At 37.6% G+C, this 15,002-nt stretch overlaps 1 protein-coding gene across 3 annotated transcripts in view; it reads left to right on the top strand.

Moving 5' to 3' along the window:
• The window catches only part of COL14A1 (collagen type XIV alpha 1 chain), a 216,832-nt gene that overhangs the window by 109,956 nt on the left and 91,874 nt on the right, over positions 1-15,002 (top strand). For all 3 annotated transcript variants that reach the window (XM_072734006.1, XM_025993393.2, XM_072734007.1), the window contains 4 exons: positions 6,154-6,300; positions 10,289-10,345; positions 11,677-11,816; positions 14,716-14,839. In XM_072734006.1, coding sequence (XP_072590107.1) covers positions 6,154-6,300; positions 10,289-10,345; positions 11,677-11,816; positions 14,716-14,839 — 468 coding nt within the window. The remainder of the gene's footprint in view (positions 1-6,153; positions 6,301-10,288; positions 10,346-11,676; positions 11,817-14,715; positions 14,840-15,002) is intronic.

The raw sequence follows: 15,002 nt of genomic DNA, 5'->3' as shown, positions 1-15,002 counted from the left end.
TTATTAGGCTTTAAGAAAAACACTAAGGATAAAAATCACACTCTCAAACTACCCCACAATTGTTTTTTTTTTTTTTTTTATCCTTTTATGCTATTTAAGAAGTTGACGTGAAGGGACATAGGCTCCTATGGATATTCATTGTCTTTCATAAAGATTATAATTATTAAAAAAAAGATTATAATTATATAGACTGACATAAAGATATGTCAAAACTGGCTTTATCAATGGAATTAGTGAGCTCCATATTTATTATTTTTAAATTAGATGTCTTTAGCACATTTGCAAAACTGCACTGGTATTTTTCTCAGAGAATATGATGGGTATATCTGATAGCCTTGATCTGGTAGTCTAAAACCTCAAAGAGCTCTTTCTGAAGCCAAGACCTTTGTTAGCAAATATATATATATATATATATATATATATATATATATATATCCACATTTCCTTCTTATCTTCTAGCAAAGTTAACTTGTATTCCCTCACTATTATTTCCAGGCTGCCAAAAACCTCTTCAACTAAGCCTTGATAGAAGCCTCAATTAAACAAGAATGAACAAAGTGTTGCTCAATTGATTTTTCATCAACATTTGTAGCTGAGAGATTTATGAGTCCAATTAGCTTACATCTCATTCACCCGATTGTCTAACTGAGTAATATTAATTAACGGGCAGCAACACTTTGTAATTCTCAGCCTCACAGAGGCGTGTTGGGTGTGGGAAGGGAGTGTGGGGATAGCAGTGGGGAGTATATTTAAATATTTTAGCGAATAGTTTAGATCAAGGAAAAGTCTTCCTACTTTAGAGTAAGGGGGAATTAGGTTGTGGGGTTTTTTTCTTTATTTTTTAAAAAATATTTTGATCTCCGCCCATTTCTCCTATCCATCCACGCCCCAATCCCCTCAAGCCCAACTCCTGCCTCTGGCAACCAGGAAGCTGTTCTCTGTATCTATGAGCTTGATTTTAGGTTGAGTTCCTTTATTTTACAGAGAAATACAGCCATTTTCCGCATGGGTGCCTTTGAAGGACTTATGGTCAGATGAGTTTCTTCCATAGGTAGAGGAGTTTCAGAGCCCCCCTTGTTTTAACTTTGTAATATCTCCCATTGGCTACATATGCTGCCTGGGCAGAAATTTTAGTCTTTCTACCTCAGAGGAGATACTAGAGAGAAAGGAGATCTAATTCCTCCAAGTGTTAGAGAAAAGCTTGGTCCCAGAGTGACCTATTTTTGAATACTTCTGACAAATTCCTACTATTTGACAGGTAATTTTTTCCAGTTTTTTAAAAATATAGTCTGCATGGTCTGGTCATATGCCCTTGTATTCTGAGATGAAGTCAGTGGAGAGGCCTCTGTTTTAACCATAATTGCTGGTCAACTTCTCTGGGCTTTAGTTTCTTTAAATTACTTTTTCTGAGGCTTTTATCTGAAGTAATACCTACAAATTTCCAAGGTTTTTGTGAATAAAGTAGTCAGGCTGTATCATTCAGATTTGCTTGTCAAGGGTAGAAATGCAGGTAAAAGAGACTTAAGCAAAGGGTCAATTTATTGGCTAATATGCTGGGAGTTTTAAAAGTGTCTAGCACCAGGCACATCTGGATCTAAGTATTCACATAATGTCATCAAGACTAAGTCTTGCTCTCTTCTGCTCTGCACTTATGCTCACCCAGATTCTCTGAGTTGGCCCCAGTCAGATCCAGAATGACATCCTCCCAGCTTACAGCTTAACCAGTCGGAGTGAAAAGAGAGCTTCTCTTTCTCAATAATTCCAACAAAAGTCCAGGAACTGAGTCATATTGGCTTGGCTTGGGTCACATGCCCCTAAATCTGTCATTGAGTTCAAGGGCATGAAATAAACTGACTGGTCAGACTTGGTTGCCTCCTACCTCTGTATCTGGAGGGGAAGAGGGTTGTTATTCAGTCCTTCCCAAATCATAAAGACAAAGAGTGGGGAACAACAGATTCAAAGAAAGAGGGAATAGATGCAAAACAGGCAGGAACAACAGATGTCTTCTTCTCATGTAAATATTATGACTTTTTTTATAGCCAAGAAATTAAAAAAAAAAAAAAAGATTACCAGAAGGATGAGGTCCTCTCAGGAGAAACTGAAATAAATCTGTGTTTGAGTCATTCATCCACATGCCAAATTAAAGAGTAGGATTTTCGTTAAAAAAGTCAGAGACTTCTAGTTGATCTTGGGTAGCTCAGACACATCAGGAGAGCCTCCATTAGTTCTGTTGATGTTCTGGAAATCTCTCCCTCTCTCTAGCTATTTTTGAGTTGACTTAGCACCCAAGGTTGGGTATAGCATTTACCTTGAAGTTCACGTATTTAGATTCCACGTGGTCCCAAATACTTTTTTCCCTTCCTAATCTCCATAACTTGGTGAATTTCTTTCTAGACTGCTTAAGGAAGGTTTCAAACGATGCTCAACTTCGTCTTTGGGTGTTGAAATGCCAGTTTTACAGTATCATTGACAAATAGAATCACAGCATAGTGGAGAGCCTTCCTTTTCAGGTGCCAGATCCAAACAGGAGATCATAAGAAAACATATCCTCAAGATTAAACTTTTTGAAGTGGTAACATCATGATTGCGGGTCAGGGTAGTTGAGAGACCTGGGGATGGAAGCATTTATATCATAAAATTCCAGCGGAGTATTCTGGATTCTGGATATTCTTTGCTTGTGGGTCTCAGTAACTACTCCTAGGCCATTTTGGTGAGTCACGCTGGTGGCATTGGCATCAGCAGAGTAATAACCCAGACGATGTATTTAGCCTTGCTTCATAAGGATGAAGGCACCAAGAGAGAATTTCTTCCCTGTTTCCCAAGAAATAAATTGACTCCTTGCTTTTGGAACAAGGGGTTGAGGAAATTAGTCATCATTTGATCAATTTAAATGTTTTCCCTTTAAGGCAAAGCCATTAAACCCAAATCACACATGCCAAAAGCAACATGGATACATCCCCATTCATGTAACCCTTCTTTGTTATTATTGGGAATTAAAGCAATATCATTTCCCAATAATTTTACAGTGCGTGTTCCAGTTTTCCAATGGTTTTGAGTTTTTTTGTTGTTTTAGTGGTAAAATCCATTTATATTCTATTGTTCAGGGTCTATAAAGTACATGAGTATCCACAAGAAATAGGGATGTCATAAAAGCACTTTCTAGAATTGATTCCTGGAGAGTTCCTGGAAGCTTTTATGGAGATGGATTAATACCCATGCCATAGGATGTTTGTTTTACAGGTGACTCACAAAAGCTTGCAAAAGGTTCCAAAGTTGTGGGTAAAGGTTAGAAAGAAGCAGCTCGTGTGGGGTTTTGGACCTGGGAGCCACAGACTGAACTTGGGCATGAGTAAAGCAGAGTTCAGGGTTTACAAACATTTTCTTACTATCGAATTCCTGTCACAATGAGATGTGACTTCAAAAACACCCAAGCAACTTTTTAAATTTCATCATTTGGTAGTATATTTGAAAAGAAAAAAATATTTTTATTTTTTATTTTTTTATAATAAATTTATTTTTTATTGGTGTTCAATTTACCAACATACAGAATAACACCCAGTGCTCATCCTGTCAAGTGCCCCCTTCAGTGCCCGTCACCCATTCACCCCAACCCCTGCCCTCCTCCCCTTCTACCACCCCTAGTTCGTTTCCCAGAGTTAGGAGTCTTTATGTTCTGGAAAACTGTGTGGAGGTTCCTCAAAGAGTTAAAAATAGACCTGCCTGCCACCCAGCAATTGAACTGTTGGGGATTTACCCCAAAGATACAGATGCAATGAAACGCCAGGACACCTGCACCCCGATGTTTATAGCAGCAATGTCCACAATAGCCAAACTGTGGAAGGGGCCTTGGTGAAAAGAAAATTTTTGAAGTAGACCTTAATTCATTCTGAACAAATATATTATGAAAGATTATATCATAAAGTTCACTTTTGAAACTCCTTTATATTCTCAATCATAAAAAATACATTTCAAATTCCATTTAACAAGTTGCTTTAATTTATATTGTTAAAAATCTTATTTTACAATTTTTCAAAAAGGATTTTGTGCATAGACAAATTTTAAATGACATCAGGTTTGTTCTGATACATGTGTATTATAATAGATGTATGTTTTGTTCCAATATATTAAAATATAGATTGAAATTTAATAGGTATTATACAATCAAAATTTGACTTTTTTTTTGTATTTTGTACTGCTCTGTTTTTAAGTTTTCTGTATTTTGTTTATATTTAAGAAACTGCAATGAACATTTTGAAATTATTTTTAACCACTAAATAATATATGTAACGTATTCAGTCAATGTAGTTTTTAACACAGGCTTTTAAATTCCTAGAAATAAAGCTACATAAGACATTAAATAGACAGATACAACTATGGCTGAAATAAAGCTCAATCTAGATCTTTTTAAACAGTTGTTCTTTTTGTGGTAGCAGTGATTCTTCCTTTTAACCAATTATCCATGTGGTAAAAGAGAAAAAAAAAAGAAAAGAAAGAAAAAACACCTATATACCAACGAAGAAAACCCATTTGGAACCCTTCAGCAATTAAAACCACCAGAGTAAGCAGCTTTGTCCAGTGGGGAGAGAAAGCACTGAATCATAGGGATCCTCATCGGATCTCTGCCAGCTATCAAGTTTGCTTACTTCATAGGCTCTCAGCAGCTCTCAAACTGCTTTCTTTAGAAAAACCATACGTGTAACTTTTGTTATTCTATGATATATTAATGGAAATTAAAGCAGTGTTCTCTGAGACTGATTTAGAGTTCTGAATTTAATTTCAATTATGCTATTAGCATCTGGACTTGATTAAGTTACTAACTTTTCTGGCCTTTCTTGTCTTTAGATTGAGGATAATTGTAAATATTATAAGGATCAAATGAGTCAGTACACATAAAATCTTCAGAATAATGCCTGGCACATGATAAATGCTCATTAAAGATTGGCTATTATCATCTTGTTGTTTCGTTAAATACAAAGCATAGAACCTGGCACATAGTAAGCCTTCAGAAAATGATGAGTATAATTACTCTAGCTACCCTGGACTCCAGACCCAAGAGCCAGTACTAATTTCCCCAGGAAGGCAAAGCCATCTGGCCTGTAGGAATGAAGAAAGTAGCCAACAGTTAAATTGGATCTGCTAGATCCATGCTTCTGCCATGGGAGAGACAAGAAAGATCATTTGTGGAGGTGGCTGTGTATGGCTGTCTTATTGGTAGAATAAAAAGAACTTTGAAACCAGGAGTTGGGAGTTCTACAGAATGTGGGGCCCTAAGCCATGGAAACACTCTGGTTTGCTTACTCAGTTATGATTTTGAAAAGACTAGGAAATGATTTTCAGAGTGGATCCCTCTTCCTCTGAGCTTCCTAGGAGTCTTCATTGCCATTAAGAGAAATCATGAGTAAGAAATCATGGCTGAGAAGAAGTAAATTGGGCATTCTGGGAACTTCCTGGCTCTCTCTGTGCCACTCCAAACTCTTGCCTGCATTTATGCAGTTCTGGAAATAATCTAGACCTGTGGATAAAGCTTCTGAGACCCTGGAAGCACATCTCTTCATCCAGAGGCAAAAGGACTGCCTAGACCTCTATAATTCCTAACTCCATACCTATATTTTTATTTTTTTAAGTAGGCTCCACACCCAATGTTGGGCTTGAACTCACCACCCTAGATAGAATGAAGAGTCTCACGTTCTACTGACAGAGCCAGCCAGGTGCCCCAGCATACTTATATATTAGGATCCTGCCAGGAAGGCATCTTGTTACACAGTAGTAAGTTGTATGGGGCCAAGAGTATGTGTCTTTTTGTCAATTTGTAACTGTAAGAATATTCTAATTTTTAAAAAGTAAATGTGCTCACCTCCACATCAGTCCAAAAGATCAGTTAAGACGTGTAAACACCATTATACATACTAATAATTTTCCATTAAAGGGTTGATTCAGGAGTCTTTTATTCTCATTTTTGAGCATATGAAAATGTGATTTTCAATTGTAAAAAATTCAGTGGATGTATTAACTCTTTAGAAAAAGGTGCAATACCTAAACAAGTATAATTCATTCTGAAGTTATCTGATTAGGCCACGCATATTAGGCATTTTCAAAGCAAATTATCTATCTCTTTTTAAAAGTTTCCTGTGTGTACATTTTGTTTTATTATAGACACAAAAAAGCAAGAATCCACAGTGAGCGGAGGGACAACCAGGCATTGCTTCTATGGACTTCAGCCCGATTCAGAATATAAAATCAGTGTTTACACAAAGCTTCAGGAGATTGAGGGACCCAGTGTGAGCATAATGGAAAAAACACGTAAGTCAAATGTGTCCTCTCCTGATCCCTGTCTCCGTGGACAAATAGTATTTTAGGCATCCTGTTTTGATTCAAAAGCTTTATTCCATTTAGAAAAATGTTAGCTATTGCTGCCCAGGCATATCTGTAATACAAGTTTTCTTCCTCTTCTCCAGTCCCATAATTCACTGCATGTGGCCCACTGATGTCATCTATATGGGTTTTTTTTTTTTTTCCATCCTCCATATGTTTCACAAGGGACTGTAAGGCCATAAGATAGCAAAGTGCTTGAAACAATGACCTTTATTGTGATCTATATCCATAAGGAACGTTTGTGGTATGCAGTGTGTGAAATGAAGTTTAAGGACCCGGTCCTGACATTCAAACAATGGCATATTACCACAGCTATGAGGTGGGAATGGAGCCAAGATGTTCCAAATGGCTGACCCTCAAGTTATTGCCTACTTAAGAGGCTCTTGCACTTTTTCCAAGTTGGCTACAGATCTGATGTACTGAAGGGAAAGGCAAAGTATAAAATTAAAACAAAGCACTTTTTACATGTTCTAAAGACCAAGGAGAGTGTCAACTTCTTGGAATGGCTTTTAATCAAGGATTCCTGACGTAAAGGCCAGAAACATGAAAATGGTTTTAATTGTAGTGAATTCTGGGAAATTTGTGTACTTAACTCAGTATCTTGAACTTAGACTGAAAGTCCCTGAGGATTTGTTTCTGAATAGGTGGTGGGCGATGGGTTTTCTTGGTAGCCCCTCCATCGTATATCTGACATTTGGAAAGTTCTGTCTATGTATAAGTCTTTCAGTTGGTCTGGCACAAGCAGGAAGGAATCAGTAGCAATGTGTGACCTTTAGAAACAGACAGTGAAAGCATAATAAATGGAATCATCCATTTTTTTCTAATATGAAGATTTTATTTTATGATACTAAAATATTCCACATTTTATTTTGCATATATAGTTTTGAGGTATAATGTATGTATCGTAAAATTCACCTATCTTAAGTGCACTACTCAGTGATTGTTAGTACATTTAAAGAGCCGTATAGTCATTACCATGATCCAATTTTAGAACATATCCATCAACCCAAAGAGACCTTTCATACTCGTCCACAATCTCTGTCCCATCTCTGTCCCCAGGCAATTTGCTTTCTTATACATTTGCCTTTTCTGGACATTTCAAAGATGCATCTGGCATCTTTCACTTAGCATATGTTTTTGAGATTTATTCACGTTGTAGAATGTATCAGTAGTATGTTTCTTTTTGTCGCTGATTAGAATTTTGTTTTATAGGGATGCCTGGGTAGCTCAGTGGTTGAGCATCTGCCTTTGGCTCAGGGTGTGATCCCAGAATCCTGGGATCGGGTCCTGCATTGGGCTCCCACAGGGAGCCTGCTTCTCCCTCTGCCTGTGTCTCTCATGAATAAATAAATAAGTAAAGCCTTTAAAGAAATAATTCTGTTTTGTGGAGAGGAGATCATATAATTTTGAAGTTACTGGCGGCCTGGTAGTGCACAAGATTTAGAGTCAAACAGACTTGGTTGAGACCCTTTCTAACATTGAGGCCTTGGGCAGTCCCACATCTCTAAACATTTTTTGCTCAGCAGTAAAATTTAATACTTGCCTTCTTATCCTGTGTAGTGATGGTAAAGATCCAAGATAATCTGTTGAGGAAATTTCTACCTGTATCTTACTGAACAAGTATTTGATATCACCATGGCTATCTTCTTAGAAGTTACAAACTAATGGCCATAGGTAAGATATCACCATGAGAGACGTTTTCTCTCAGCCATAGATTTTTTTGCCCCCATGCTTTAAAGAATTTGAGGAAAGTTCGAAAGATTTTACAACACAGGATACATATACCATGGTGTAAATCTGCTGAGACCAACTGCTGTCTCTTTTGCACAGTATGTGTGTTCTCAAGTTTGCTGCTTGTTGATGTTTAGGCTAATTCTTCGTTCATTTTCATTACCTGCCTGACCTTTAAAAAATTTTGAGTTTTCAATCCCTGGTCTACTTCAACATCCCCTAACCTTAACTCCACCAGTGATAACTACGAATCCAGGGTTAATTTAGATAGCTCTGTTTGATATAAATGCTTCCTTTATGTTGGGGATGTCTGTCTTCTTGTAGCTTCTACCCATTGGATTTAGTTTAACCTTCTGAATCAGTGCAGATCAAGACTTCTTCCTCTTCTCTATGACAGCCTCTCACACATTGAAGACAGGGACCATCTGTGTGCCACATAGAGAATATAAATGTGTGTCACCAATTCATTGTGGTTCTTCCTACCCAAAGGAGTCTTTGGCCAGGTGTTCTACCCAGACATATTGACCTATCTACCATTGCTTCTCATTGATTTGGTTCTTGGAATTTAGGACTTAGGATATGCCTCAGTTTTCCACATTAAAGAACATGGACAATTATAAAGATGATCCAGTACTTCCATAGGTTTTAAGATAAATACATCTGGCTTTAGAAGCATTTTATGGTACTTTCAAGAAAATTTTACAATCCTAGTTTTGGTATTAAGATTTCTCAATTTTTATTTTATTTTATTTTACTTTTGGTGTTTTTTAGCTTCAAAAATTGCCTTTAAAAGATAAAACATATATATATATATATATATATATATATATTTATCCTTAATAATGCAGTAGAAAGTAAAAAGTACTTTGCTGACCTCCCTCTTTTCCTATTCTTCTTTCCCAGAAATATCTATTTGTACCAGCTTGGTCTCCTTCAAGAAATTCTACTCTATCTATCTATCATCTATCTATCTAATCTATAGCTATATAGACATATGCAGATATGTTGATATATATCATATACATATATATATATAAAAATATCATATATATTTTTTTGTTTCACAAAGGGATCATACCATGGTATTCTGTGACTAGCTTCATCTCACGTACTAATTAATCTCAAACATTTTTTTTATTTCAGTAAATATACTTACTTCATTTTTTAAAATATTGAATTATTTTACTCAGAAAGTTTTATCTCATTGCCTCTTAGAATTGGAAGAGACCTTACAATTAAACCTTCAAACCTTCCTGTCAGTGAAGGAATTCCCCTTACAATATTCTTGACATATAATCAGTCAGCCTCAACTCAGATCTTTCCAGATATTTGGTGCTTTACCAGTCTCCAGGTTGAATGACTATGATTAGTTGACAGCTTTCCTCGTATTAAACTGAGATAACAAAAAGTATTTTCTCAGTTTTTCTTACATTTTTATCGTCAAATAAGGACAAGTAAAGAATATAGTAACATTTAGGATGTATACCTAATGATGCCATAATTTCCTTCCTCTTTGCCACATGAACTGCTATGATAGTCACCACTGTCACGTAACTATCTCCCATTCCTTTAGCCAATCCTATTTTGCATATTACCTGGACTTCTCATCCCTCATCATCTGGTTTGAACTGATCTGGACACATGATAGCCTCCCAGTGTCCTGACATTTGGTCCTCAAAACTGAAAGTTTTCCAGACACAGTCTGAGCAGAACAGAGAGCAAACTAGGTTCCACTGGGGACCACATCCTGGGGATGCAGGGTGAGAAGGGGAGAAGGTGCTATTGAACAAGGATTGATGGTCAGTCCTTAGGCAGAATGGAAATGAAGTTTATTGTATGTGTGAAAGCAGCCAAAGACTAATCTGAAATGAGTTGGCAAGACTCTTGCCTTAAATCAGCATTAGAACCACTTTGTAGTTGACACTTTGATTGCATGGACTCCTGCTGGGCAAACTGAATTGTGGCAAAATGGCATTTCAGGCCTTCAGTGTGAGTTTTAGGGGGTGGCTGGAGGGAGTTTTCACAGGCTGTGGCTGATTTATAGTAGTCCCCAGATTCACTAAATTCTCCAAGAAGACAATGGTCAAAATCATTGACTTTCCTGAAGAATTATTACTCCATGACCTCCCTCTTTTCACCACAGATGTGATGGCTAATCAATGTTCTTTTTCCCTCTACTTTACAGAGTCACTTCCTACTCAACCACCTACTTTTCCTCCGACCATTCCACCAGCGAAGGAAGGTAAATAATAAGATGATAATGCTGTAATTTTAGGTTTAGAGTTTCTGTTGGTTTTGTTTTTTAAACAAACATTAAAAAGTAGAAAAGGGTACAAAGAAGAAAATTGAAAAGAATTTCATATCCCAGAGGTAATTCCTTCATGCATTTTAGTGTATTTTTTCCTCTGATTTATTAAATAAATTTTCGTTTTGAGTATATTTTCAAATAGATTTCGCTCTCATTTCAAAGTTGACATCTGATCTTGATTTAATTTGTCCTTGGATACAGCAGACCAGGTTTTCTTTCATAAGCTTATAATTAGCGGATCTTGTGATCCATTTCAGCTTTAAATTCAGACCACAAATTTGTAAGACTTTATAAATCTCAGAACTGAGAAAAACAACCTTACCAGATCCTTATTGTTCCTGGAGTATTACCTCACCTGGAGATGGTTTATTCTGTATTATAAATAGCATTAAGGGATAAAGTTGTGCTTAATAAAATAAAAACCAAGTGTGTTTTTTTTCCTAAAAAAGGGAGAAAGGCATATTATCTCAGGGCATATTTGTGTGCAACTGGCCTAAGATTAAAAGATTCATATTATTTAAGAGTAAATTGTTTGTTTCATCATAAAACAGAGTCAACCACAATGATACACCCTAATAAGGGGAAGACAGGCATAGATAATCTGAAACAGCACAGGGCGCCAACAAAGGACTACTGAAAAATGCTTTTGGTGGGGTGCATTTTGTTCATGTGTTTTTTGCTTGTTATGTTGGTATTAGTAATAACTACTGATAATAGTCTCCCCAGGGTAGCATTAGTGTACATTTCTTGACAAGTACCAATCGGTGGCAGAAAGGCAGAAACAGAATTTGAGAGCAAAGCTGGAAGTTTGCTTATGGTGTCAGCCGTATCATGCATATCAAGTTGGAGATTAATCTGCTTCCACTGTGTCCTGTGCCTTCCTTCTGAATTTGAATCTCTCTGAAGTTACTGACTTAATAAGCAGAGAATAGGGTACCTAGAGTAATAGCTTGGACTCTCCTAATAAGTGGCTCATTTTTCTATTCTTTCATTTTCTGTCTTGGGGGGCTGAGATTGGTAAATTTTTTTCTTCCTCTCTAATTCCACATATTTGAGAAAAGCTTCCAGTTGCGAATAGGAAGTTGACTATGAGAAAGAAATGCTTGTCAGGAGGTATAATGAGCAAGAGTTTGGAATATGAGTTATACCTTTCCTTTGGGAAACAGCTGCAGTTACCAGAAGGAAACCATCATCTACTTTGTTGGTTGTAATAACTACTATGTTTTGTTCTTGTCTCTAATTCAAAATTTATTCCTGGTCTTCAGTATGTCGCGCTGCCAAGGCAGACCTGGTATTTATGGTGGATGGATCCTGGAGTATTGGAGATGAAAATTTCAATAAGATCATTAACTTTCTGTATAGCACTGTTGGAGCCCTGAACAAGATTGGTGCAGATGGAACTCAAGTAAGGCTGATTGAACAATCTTTAGTTTACTCTGTGCATTAAAAAATTATTCCAAGCTATTGTTATGGCTACTTGTCAGCTGATATGGGTAATATAGGAATGAGATCTGACCCTAGGTGAGAGGATAGATAAGTCTGGGTTTGGAGGCAGCTTACTGATGCATGACAAAACTTGAGAAGAGGTTAATTCTTAAAAGCTGTTAAGTTCAGAAAACTAAGAAAGGTTAGAACAGCCACATCAGTATATGTTTCTTTTATGTACTATGACAGAGCAACTCCTTTAATGATACAGTTAATATTTCCCCTGCCTTCAAGGACATTAAAATCTTTAAAAAAAAATTTTGTGTATTCATTTGACAGAGAGGGAGAGAGAGAGAGCACAAGCGGTGGGGAGGGGCAGAGGGAAAGGGAGAAGTGAACTCCTTGCTGAGCAGGAAGCCTGATTTGGGCTCAGTCCCAGGACCCTGGGATCATAACCTGAGTGGAAGGCAGATGTTTAACTGACTGAGCCACCCAGGTGCCCCAGGACATTAAAATCTTGAAAGAGAAAGGTTGTGGCCATAAATTCCTGTAGATCAAGTAGCACATAAAACATAAATCTAATTTATCCATTCAATCAGGTAAATATTTATTGAGGATTTATTCTGGTCAAGTAGAGCACTGTCATAATGGTGATGACAATGTTCCCAGTTTCAGAGTGCTCATAATACTAAAGGCAGGGAGAGGATGAGGATGAGAGACAGATGTAAAATAGGCAACAAATAAATTCACAGGATAGGGGTGCAACCTACTAAAAACTGTTATATGATTTTAAATTAGCTAAAAGTTATTTTAATTTGTGTGGGGGGTTATTTTAAATTGTGTGGTCAAAAAAGTCCTCTTTGAGAAGGTGATCTTTGAATTGAGATACTAATGATGCCGAGAATGCTGAGTGTAGAATTTCCAGAAAAGGAAGATAGTAAGTGCAAAGGGCCCAAAATGAAAATGAGTTTTGAGGCTTCAGGTGCTAAAACTTGTGGCTGGAACATAGTGGATGAGCATGTGGAGAGTAGGAAAAGAGGCAGAAGGAAAAAAAGCCAGACCATCTTGACTGCTATGAACCATTGAAGAAGTTGATGTGATCATAATTGCAGTGGGAAGCCATTGGGAAGGCTTTTTTTTAAAAAAAGGTTCATTTATGTCTTAGAGAGAGAGAGAGAGAGACTGTGTGTGTGTGTGTGTGTGTGTGTGTGTGTGTGTGTGTTTGAGTGAAGGGAATAGCAGAGGGAGAGAATCTCAAGCAGACTCTCTGCTGAGCCCAGAGCCCATACAGGCCTGATCCCACGACTCTGACATCCTGGCCTGAGCAGAAACTAAAAGTTAGGCACTCAACTGACTGAGACACCCAAGCGCCCCTGCCACTGGAAAGTTTTGAGGAGGGAAGATCTAATTTGCTTTTTTAAAAAGGCCATTCTGGGATCCCTGGGTAGCTCAGTGGTTGAGCGCCTGCCTTCAGCCCAGGGTGTGATCCTGGAGTCCCAAGATCGAGTCCCACATCGGGCTCCCTGCATAGAGCCTGCTTCTCCCTCTGCCTATGTCTCTGCCTCTCTCTCTCTCTCTCATGAATAAATAAATAAAAAATGTTTAAAAAAAGGTCATTCTGACTGTTTTGTGGAGTGTGAATAGTAACACAGATAAGAGTGGAAGCAGAGAGACCATAGTCCAACACAGAGATGAGTTGGAGGCCTGGGCATGGGTGGTAGCAAGGAGATTCACGGATAGGAGCCGTTTTGGAATGTGTCATGGAGGAATGGCTGAGAAAATTTGGATGTAAGGAGAACCATAAGAGAAAAATTCATAAAGTGCTGAGGCATTTTGGGGAAGGAGAAATTTGTTTTGGATAGAGGGGTCAGATGTGGCTCCTAGAGATGGTGAGATGTGTAGCAGTGGCCCTTGATAAGTAGGTAGCAGCCGAAGGCTCACACAAGGGAAGCACTTTGAAGATGCTGTATTTATTCCCTCCATGACTGTGCTGGAAAAAAAAAAAAGCCCAATAAATTTAAGGTGGCCCCCAAATTCCCCTGGAATAAAAACAAACAATAGGAAATGAAGTCAAGAAGGTTTTTATCACAGTGGTTAAGGACACAGATTTTGGGAGTACTCGGGTGGCTCAACCAGTTAAGTGTTCGACTCTTGATTTCAGCTCAAGTCATGATCTCAGGATGTTGAAATTGAGTCCTAGGGCAGGCTCCATGCTCAGCAGGGAGTCTGCTTGAGGCTCTCTCTCCCTCTACCCCTCCCTCACTTGCTTTCTAAATTAACCAATCAATGAAATCTTAAAAAAAAAAAAGAAAGAAAAAGAAAAAAGAAAACACAGATTTTGAAGTAGGATTTAATTGGCTTCAACTGTGGGCTCTGTCAGTGGCTACTCTTGGGATATTGTCCAAAGCACGTGACTCCATTTTCTTTTGTAAAAAACATGGAAGTTTTGCAAAGTGCCTCCATTTTCTTTTGTATAAAACATGGAAGAGTAGTAATCTCTTCACAGGTTTGTTTCAGGAGGACATCCTTGTAAAGAATCCACCTCTGATTCTCTGACCTTTGCCAAATTATAAGGCTACATTTTTTCCATCTGTCAAACGAGGTGGCAAAAGGCTTACATACTTTAGTGAAAGATTTTTATGAGACTGAGAGAAGTTTTTAAAAATAAACTGCTTCCTGAAAAATACTTAGAGAACAAAAATGCCATTTGATGTGCTGTCAGATTTGCTCTGTAACCTGTATGAAATTTTAAGCCAAAGAAATTGTGGTTTGGGTTAAAAAAGAAATTAAAAATGTAGTGTGATCATACCATTGTCTGTGCTCTCTGGCCCAGAGGAAGTCTCTATATATATGAAAACAAATACGTTGTCTCTCTCCAGGTTGCAATGGTTCAGTTCACTGATGACCCCAGAACAGAATTTAAACTAAATGCATACAACACCAAAGAGACCCTTCTTGATGCAATTAAACATATTTCATACAAAGGGGGAAATACAAAAACAGGTAAGACAACAAAACTCGGCAAAAATCCAAAAGTAATTCATTATTAGTAATTACTGAAATGACTTTTTTGTGGAGGCCTAGTAATAGAGATTTTCTAAAAAGATTTTTCACCCATCTAAGAACTTCACTCCCACCCTCTCCTCCCCAGTGAAACAAACAAGGA

This window comes from Vulpes vulpes, chromosome 13 (genome assembly GCF_048418805.1).
Source record: "Vulpes vulpes isolate BD-2025 chromosome 13, VulVul3, whole genome shotgun sequence".
NCBI lineage: Eukaryota > Metazoa > Chordata > Mammalia > Carnivora > Canidae > Vulpes > Vulpes vulpes.
Note: the sequence above shows the minus strand (reverse complement) of the source record. Positions and strands in the feature narration are given on the sequence as shown.